General features: G+C 41.9%; 1 protein-coding gene across 1 annotated transcript; it reads right to left on the bottom strand.

Moving 5' to 3' along the window:
* Positions 1-516: 516 nt before the first annotated feature.
* Positions 517-8604, bottom strand: LOC128701675 (uncharacterized). Its single transcript, XM_053795545.2, has 3 exons — positions 8298-8604; positions 3471-3784; positions 517-1672 (listed from the first exon to the last, which is right to left on the bottom strand). The coding sequence occupies exons 1-3, from the start codon at positions 8299-8301 to the stop codon at positions 1178-1180; spliced, it is 813 nt and encodes a 270-aa protein (XP_053651520.2). The 5' UTR covers positions 8302-8604; the 3' UTR covers positions 517-1177.
* Positions 8605-9487: the final 883 nt, after the last annotated feature.

The following is a 9487-nucleotide window of genomic DNA, read 5'->3' as shown; positions in this document are numbered from 1 at the left end:
TTTTCAAATAGCATATCAGCATATTTTAGCTAAAAATTGGGATTCGTCTGAAAATACTTGAATTCGCAATTGAATCGTAAATTTTTGCAATAAAATAACACATCTCCTTTATTGCATATACTCCCTGGACCCATTATGTACCTCTGTAATGTTGAGGTACAGCCAATGGACCCATTATGAACCTCTGTATTCCTTTGACTACCACTCACAGGATGGGTATTAGGTGCATAATAGCGATATTAATCTAACTCGTATTAATTACTTTCTTTTTTTATGTAAGATATTTCTCATATTACTTGCTTCTTTTTTTCCCAGTAATTTGATACGTCTGGAAAAAGACAAGGCAAGATAAAGATAACTTGGTCATTAATATATACTTTATTATGTCTAATTTACAAAAGTTTACACGTGAAAAATATAGTATCTACTCTATCATAATTTAATGTAATATATTAAAGTAATTGTTAATGGAATAAATATACATTATTTTACAATGGAAGTCACTGTTATAGAACACTGGAAAAAGAGAGTAAAATATATATGAGATAGAAAAGTTAGAGTGAAAAAGAGAGAAAAATAAGAATATAGGATGAGAATAGGGATGAGAGTGAGAGAGAACAGTGATGCACTGGAAAAGCTAAAAGACGTTAAGGAATTAAGAATAGGTGGAAAGAATGATATGAAAGGTGGAGAAAATAAAACAGTGATAACTGAAGACTAATGAAGTGGAGGGAATAAGACATATAGAGACTATAAGACATAGGAGAGAGAAGAGAACGTTGTGATGTGATGGTGGGTAGGTGGCATAATTTTCCTAAGAAATGTTTTGTTGGTGGCAGTGGTGGGATTGTCACTGCAGGTACATTGGTGGCAGCGGTGGGATTGTTACTGCAGGTACATTGGTGGCAGCGGTGGGATTGTTACTGCAGGTACATTGGTGGCAGTGGTGGGATTGACACAGCAGGTACATTGGTGGCAGTGGTGGGATTGACACAGCAGGTACATTGGTGGCAGTGGTGGGATTGACACAGCAGGTACATTGGTGGCAGTAGTGGGATTGACACAGCAGGTATATTGGTGGCAGTATAGGTCTGTTTTTGTATTGATCTATTCTTAAGATAAAAAAATATTAAATTTCAGTATTGTTATTGCTACTGATGTTGTCGCTGTAACTGCTTCAGGAGAAGTCCTTCACGAGCTTCTGGAGCCCAAAGAGGAACTGACGAAGAGTAACGAAACCTCTCATGCTTTTCCTGATATTACGAGTTCTAATGTACATCTTCCTAGATAGACTGCTGATGGTGGAAAATTCGGGCACAACCCCACAATGTTCCACACCCTTCAGCAATATTCTTGTCACTCCCTCAAGCAGGCGGTACACCTTATCCACTTCCTCCAGGAAGGATTTTTCGCTGGGGGGACGATGGGTGAGGGTTTCGTCTAGGAAAAGCTGTTCCAAAGCAATTTGGTACTGCTGCATTATCCCCGTCATTGTGGCCAGCTCCTCTCGTGCTTCCTGGAGGGTACTGGGAGAGGAATGGGGAATCTTAACAAGGGTAGGCAGCACCTCGGAACAATCACTGGCATCACACACCTTCAGGAATTGCTGGTCTAGATTCGAGTTGAAGGAGGAGTTGATATCATCCCAGGATGTGAATAACTTTGCCCTCACCTGGAAATGGGAGATACAGAAAGTGTTGAAAGTTACAACAGCACAGGTTAAAAACAAAATTAAATCATGCGATTAAAAATCATGCAATTAAATTTACTAGTGGCACGATCCCCAGACATGTAGATTGAAGGCAATCAGTTCACCAGGCCTCCATGTATTGTTTTCAAGGGTTTTAAAGAATGTCAGAAGGAACTTAGTAAACCTTCAGCACATCACTACAAATAAGCTTATCACTGCAAACAAGGACAATACCAGATAAATGAAAAATGGCATATGTGATGCCAGTTACTTTATAAAGCAGTTAGCCTAACCTCAATTGTGAGAAAGTTGATGGAATAAGTAACTGCAGGTGCAGTTCAAAGTCGCATTAATAAATATAGTATTATTTTTTCAATCTCAGCACGATTTAACAAAGGAGCTTTCTTGCTTTACGAATTTACTAATCTTTTTTTCACTAAGGTGTTCAAGGCGGTAGTTCATAATAATGAATACGATATTGTGTATTTGGACTTCAGTAATTCTTCTGACTGAATTACACACAGAATATTGTTAAAGATAGTAGCAGCACACAGAACAGGAGGGAAAATTATCTCCTGAATTGAGACATGATTGACCCATAGAGAGATTGCATGAATGGAGATAAATCTGAGTAGGGACCCGTTACAAGTGGTGTTCCACAAGGGTCAGTATTGGGCTCCTTTTTGTTCATAATATACATAAACACCGCAGTAGATAAAACATAAGAACACAAGAAAGAAGGAACACTGCAGCAGGCCTACTGGCCCATGCGAGGCAGGTCCAAGTCTCCTACCGGCTTAAGCCAATACCCTAACCTAGTTAGGTCAGGTCACATTCACTTAAGGAAGGAGCACGGCATCTGACCTAGTAGCACAAGCTAGCCAGGTCCAACTCACACCCACCCACACCCACTCATGTATTTAGCTAACTTATTTTTAAAACTACACAACGTTTCAGCCTCTATAACTGTCCTGGAGAGCTTGTTCCACTCATCTTACCAGGACAGGACTCGCCCAAATGGATTCAAGATGAACGAATTTGTATTTTGAAAAGGTGTAGGAAAGCACTGGTGTGTAATGGAGTTGTAGATGAGTGGAACAAACTCCCAGGTAGCAGAGATGAAGCATAAACCTTGTGAAGCTTTAAAAATAGGTCAGAAAAATATGTGTGGATGTGGGTGGGTGTGAGTTAGACATGCCTAGCATGGGCCAGTAGGCCTGCTACAGTGCTTTTTCTTTCTTATATTCTTATGAGTGGGTATGAGTTGGATACAAATGTGGCATTGATATATAATACAGACAAGTAGGTAAGTAAGATGCGTGTACAACATTTAGGTATCTTTATTCCAAAACGTTCACATTGTTCCAGACTATAGAACTGAACTCTTCTCCAGGCTGAGGGACTGACCACCTCAAAACTACTTCGAGGGTAATGGACTGATTACATCATTTTTACATTTCCACTGCTTTCGCAGCCTCTGTGTTCAACAGAAGAAGCCTACTGTGTAGGCGAAACGTTTCGGAATGAAGATGCATAACTGTTGCACATATGTCTTACCACATCTAGGAATGCTTAGGACCTACTCGGAGAGTTGGGACAGCATCTGACAAGCCTTCTCACGCTCTCCAAGAGGACTTCCGTCAACAAGAAAAAATCATGATCGCCGTATGTTCATTACACTTGGACTTCACTAGAGCAACGATGATATTTTAGTGCTTAAATTATAAGAGAATTACGCACTGAAGATCTTCGACGTGTAAGGGGAAAGTGGAACACTTACGTAATCATCCTTGAAGCTGTTGACGATAGACATGACCACGCTGGCTTGTATCACAGCTTCGTTGCGAAGACTGTTGATGCACAGCATATCTTGACTTTCCCCAGCTAGCCCGTTCAGCGAGGAAGAGTTAGAGGTATGTGAGGGTGAGTCTGAGGACGTGTTTGAGGTAGGGGGCATGCTGGAGGTAGTAATCAGAGCCTCACTGGAGGACGTGGAGGCGTTTTGATGAGGCTTCGCTCCCAGGTTGAAGAAGGGCAGTGACGATGTCCAGGACGAGGTGACGAGGGCAAAGAAGAACACACACCGAAGTAGACCTGTGCAAGAGTGTAGATGAATAGTTCAGAGAACTGGCAGGATGATAACTTAGACACTTATGCAACACTTGGGAATCTTTATTGTGGAAAAGTTTTCACAATGAAGATACCCAAGTCTTGTACAAATGTCTAATTCATCATCTGTGTAACAGTAAACAAGACCATCTTATCTAGAGAAAACATATACAACTCAGTGCAATAATAAAGCAGTCTTCCAACCTACTTATGTATGTCGTAGTTCGAAGCAAGATCTTGCGGTCTTTACTAATAAAACAATCATAGTTTTACTAAACAAGCAGAGTGTAAATTCAGTTGCAATAACCCAACAAAAATCAGAGTGAATAATTGATAATATTTTATTGATGTTAAATAATATTAACTAAACTGAGCCTGACCTAGAGCAGCTTCTGCAAAATTAAGTTAAATTATATTTATATAGAAACTCACACACACACACACACACACACACACACACACACACACACACACACACACACACACACACACACACACACACACAAACACACACACACACACACGGCCTAGTGTCTAATCGACATGTGCCTAGGACAAAATGGTAACTAACACACATATACGTATATATATATATATATATATATATATATATATATATATATATATATATATATATATATATATATATATATATATATATATATATATATATATATATAATTTGCGCACAGGTTAGCAAAAAAATCGAAGAAGGTAACACAGTGAGAGCAATAAGAATTATTACAAGTGACGACACTGTAGCCCCCAAAGATGAGACCACAGCCCAAGCATTAAGAGACAAGCATCCAACCAGGGACACCATAGCCATCAACAACAACCCTGAGGAAGACCCCATCAATGAACAATTAATTTTGCCAGAATCGGAAATCTATAAGGCGATTTTGTCATTTCCTGCAGGATCTGCAGGAGGTTACACTGGAATTCGACCTCAGCACCTCAAAGAGATGGCAAATCCAGTACTCGGTGCATCTGCATCACTTCTTCTCACCGAGTTAACAACTTTCGTTAATAACTGCCTGGCTGGGCGAATCCCAGAAGAAATTAAGCCTTTCTTTTTTGGAGCCTCACTGTGTGCGTTGAAGAAGAAGGATGGGGGAATCAGACCCATTGCAGTTGGAAACACTCTTTGCTGTCTCGTTGCCAAAGCAGCAGTAAGAAACATTCGCCTAGAAGCTGCCAGTTTACTCCAACCACACCAACTGGGCTTTGGGGTCTCTCAAGGCAGTGAAGCTGCAGCTCATGCGGCAAGGGCCTACATCAGGGACCTACCAGAAGACAAGGCCGTAGTCAAACTTGATTTTAGAAATGCCTTTAATATGGTGAAGAGAGATGCTGTCTTGCCAGCTGTTCGGGATCGCTTCCCCAGTCTTTTTCCCTTCATCTCAGCCGGCTACAGCAAACCCTCAATTCTTTTGTTTGGAGAACATGAAATTCTCTCATCAGAAGGTGTTCAGCAGGGTGACCCACTAGCTCCACTTCTCTTCTGCTTGGCAGTAAGAGAATTAACTTCCAGCCTACGCAGTGAGCTCAACATCTGGTACCTGGATGATGGCACTCTGGCAGGTACTGAAGAGTCCCTGGTAGGGGACCTACAACTGGTGAAAACACAGGGAGAAGACTTGAGACTGATCCTCAGTCCCTCCAAGTGTGAAATCATCACGGCGAACCAGGAAATAATCAATGCTGTGTGAAGAATCCTCCCAGAAGTCTCTACTACCACTCCGTCCAACAGTTCCCTCTTGGGAGCACCGCTGGGTCACCAGACCATCGACACAGTCCTCAAGGACAAATTGAATGACGTGATGAGAATGGAGGAGAGAATAAGCAATCTTGATGCCCATGATGCTCTGTATCTCCTCACAAGGTGCCTTACTATTCCAAGACTCACTTACTTCCTGAGGTGTGCACCCTCTTTTGACAACCCAACACTCGACGAATATGACGCACACCTGAGGTCAACCCTTAAGAAAGCACTGAACTTGTCACTAGAGGATCAGCAATGGGATCAGGCAACCCTCCCAGTGCGACTGGGAGGTATAGGGGTGCGCAAAGCAACGCATGTTGCTTTACCTGCTTTTCTGTCTTCGTGTTTGGCGTCCAGTGCATTAGTCAAGAAGATTGTTCCCGAACGCTTGAGAGACGTGGTAGGAGCTCAAGACCCCAGGTTTACTGAAGCAGCGATTCGGTGGGACACCCTTACAGATTCCTCCAGTAGACCAGCTCCTCCCAAAGAACACAAACAGTCCCACTGGGACAAACCGATCATGGAAAAAATCGCCAACGCAATGCTCTCCAACGCCTCAGGAAAGGACAAAGCTCGTCTCCTGGCAGTGAAGGCACCACACTCAGGAGATTTCCTGTTAGCTGTTCCCAATTCCTCCTTGGGCACTCGACTAGACCCACAGGCCATTCGGACTGGTGTTGCTCTTCGCCTAGCCGCCCCCATCCTCACCGAACATAGGTGTATTTGCGGCAGGGCGACAGCTGATCAATTCGGACTTCATGGTCTCGTGTGTCACACAGCAGAAGGGAAGTATACCAGGCATGAGGAGGTCAGTGACATCATAAAGAGAAGCCTCGCCACAGCCCGTTGCCCAGCTCAACGGGAACCGCAAGTGCAGAGGTCTGACGGAAGTCAAAAGCGTCCTGATGGAGCCACTATGCTACCTTGGAAGGATGGAAAGCAGATTGCCTGGGACTACACCTGTGCCGCCACATTGGCAGACACCTACTTGCCATACTCCGTAGTGGAAGGGGGTGGAGCTGCCAGCCACAGGGAGACCCAGAAGATCCGCAGATATGAAGACCTTCCCCCTTGCTATAACTTCATCCCAATAGGATCGGAGACCCTTGGAGCATGGGGCAAGTGTGCTCTAAAGTTCCTCAAAGAGCTGGGTGAAAAGCTCATCATAGAAACCAAGGACCACAGGGCGACCAGCTTCCTCTTTCAGAGACTCAGTGTTGCGATCCAGAGAGGAAATGCCTGCAGCATTCTGGGCACGCGGCCCACCGCCGGGTAGCTGGACGAAGCATTCGAGATGTAGCTCTGAGTTACCTATGTTTTTTTACTTTCTATTGTATTTTTGTGAATGTTTTGTCAATGTATTTTGTGTTTAAATAAAATATATATTAAATATAGGGGGTGGTAGGAGAAAATTCTCAAACAGCTTCAGGGAGAACCTTGAGTTTTCTCTGAAGCAAGTTTATTCTTTTCTCTGAGGATGAGGGTCCCTAGGACAGTTCTAGAGGTGGTTTCTATATATATATATATATATATATATATTTATATATATATATATATATATATATATATATATATATATATATATATATATACTGTGTGTATGTGTGTGTGTGTGTGATTATGAGTGAGACCTATTCTCTTTACATAGCCCTCGTTTTGTATATAGTGTCGATTGTGTAATTGCATAATGATAATAATAATAATAATAATAATAATAATAATAATAATAAAGTATATTATTATTACTATTATTATTGCTATTGTTGTTGTTGAACTTCACACACTGCTCTCTGATAACTCGATAAGGTGACAAACAATTCATTATTATCATAACAAAATGTAAATAAGATTTAACGAATTATGTCATTACTGATATTGGCACATTTTGTGTATTTGAAGTAATGTGACGTTGAGGAGCGTAGAGAATGCTAATGAAGTGTATGCGAGTCATCGTTCAAATGCTCTGGAATCACTAGCACTGAGTTACGAGACTATTTCCATTATTGAGTTAGATGTTTGTGAGCTGTGCTAGTTTTAGCGTCAGTCACAGACTGGTGATCAAACCTGTGTCAGTAAGTCACTGGGAAAAGGAAAGCAGTGACTCTGGGCCTTTCGCACTGACACCATCGTCTCGTCAGGAGTTATGCAGTCTTACAATAGAGAGGTAGAGTGGAAAAACTCAAGGGTAGAAAGCCCGTATTTGCGCTACACACACACACACACACACACACAAACACAAACACACACACACCACACACCACACACACCACACACACACACACACACCACGCACATACGCACATACACACGCACATACACACATACACACACACATACACACGCACATACACACGCACATACACACACACATACACACATATACACACACACATACACACACACATACACACACACATACACACACACAAACACACACACAGACACACACACACACAGACACATACACACACACACACACAGACACACAGACACACATATATATATATATATATATATATATATATATATATATATATATATATATATATATATATATATATATATATATATATATATATATATATATATATATATATATGTGTGTGTGTGTTTGTGTGTGTGTATGTGGCGCAAACTTTTAATTGTGACATTTAGTTTCTTGTGAAGGTTGATGATGTCTTAATGACTTGATAATGCTGCACTGTATCTAAGTTAACGAGATGAAACACTTACACATATCTGTGGTGGTCTTGTTGTGATGAGACTATGGACAGGTAGGTGGTAGATGTAGGTAGACGCAGGCAGGTAGTAGACGCCGACGGGTAGTGGGTACCAGAAGGAGCAGTGGTGAACTGAAACTGCCACAAGCAGAACTAGTATAAGTCCAGCAGGCTGGGAAGAAATCAGCCAAAAGAAAATTAAAACTTCTTTGACAGAAGTAGACGAATTTCAGCAGACAGCAGGACTGGAAGGAACACCCAGTTCTGTTTGTGATCTCTGTTGTGAGGACCAGCCGTGAAGGACTACTCAGCTTTGTGCTTATGATCCATGTGTTGTGAGGACCAGCCGTGCTTCTCTATTTATCCTCGCCCTTATCAAACTCTGCCTCGAACAAACACGTCCTGACAATTACCTTCCTGCAGGCTACGTTGCGAAGGTTTTAAAATACGAAGTCTTTCCTCCTTGCCACTCTCAGGCATTCGAATTGACGTCACACTTATTATCTACCGTTCGATTCTCACCAAATGGGGATACTTGTGAAAATCTGATATGTTATTGTACACTGATCTACACATTAGCTACAGGGTCAATACTAATACTAAAGGTGATTGTGGTTCATCAACATACTCATCACACATGGTGGTTTCATGCATGTGTAGTGAAGGCAGCAAGCTAGAGCTGTCTGATGCAATATTTGGTTGTATTTGCAAACATAATGACTTTGATCAAAATGTCATGCACTCCTGAATGATTGTATTCCTTCCAGCAGGCTTCGAGTTACTGATACCTGACCTTTCCAACAGGTCTGGATTTCCTGATGCCTGGACTTATTCAACAGGTCTGGAGCTCCTGATGCCTGGACCTTTCCAGCAGGTATGGAGTCCCTGATACCTGGACTTTTCCAGCAAGTCTGGAGTTCCTGTTACCCGGACCTTTCCAGCAGGTTTGAAGTTCCTGATACCAGAACCTTTCAAGGAGACCCGGAGCCTTTGAACAAGTTTGGAGACCCTAATACTTCAACGTTACGCATAGCTTGAAGTTTCTGATACCTGTATCGTCAAACAGGAATGAAGTTACTGATACTAGAACCTACCAGCAGATCTCAAATCCCTGATACCTAAACCTTCCAATAGGACTGAAGTCCTTGATGCCAGAACATTACAACAAGACCTAAGTCTCTGTTACTAGAACATTCCATTATC

Source organism: Cherax quadricarinatus, chromosome 78 (genome assembly GCF_038502225.1).
Source record: "Cherax quadricarinatus isolate ZL_2023a chromosome 78, ASM3850222v1, whole genome shotgun sequence".
NCBI classification, from domain to species: domain Eukaryota; kingdom Metazoa; phylum Arthropoda; class Malacostraca; order Decapoda; family Parastacidae; genus Cherax; species Cherax quadricarinatus.
The sequence above is the reverse complement of the archived record's forward strand: the minus strand, read 5'-3'. Positions and strand labels throughout refer to the sequence as shown.

Bases quoted from the DNA above. Each gene is read 5' to 3' on its own strand.
- LOC128701675 (XM_053795545.2), bottom strand. The intron at 1,673-3,470 runs GTAAGTGTTCCA...TCCCATTTCCAG, and splicing joins ACAGCTTCAAGGATGATTAC to GTGAGGGCAAAGTTATTCAC.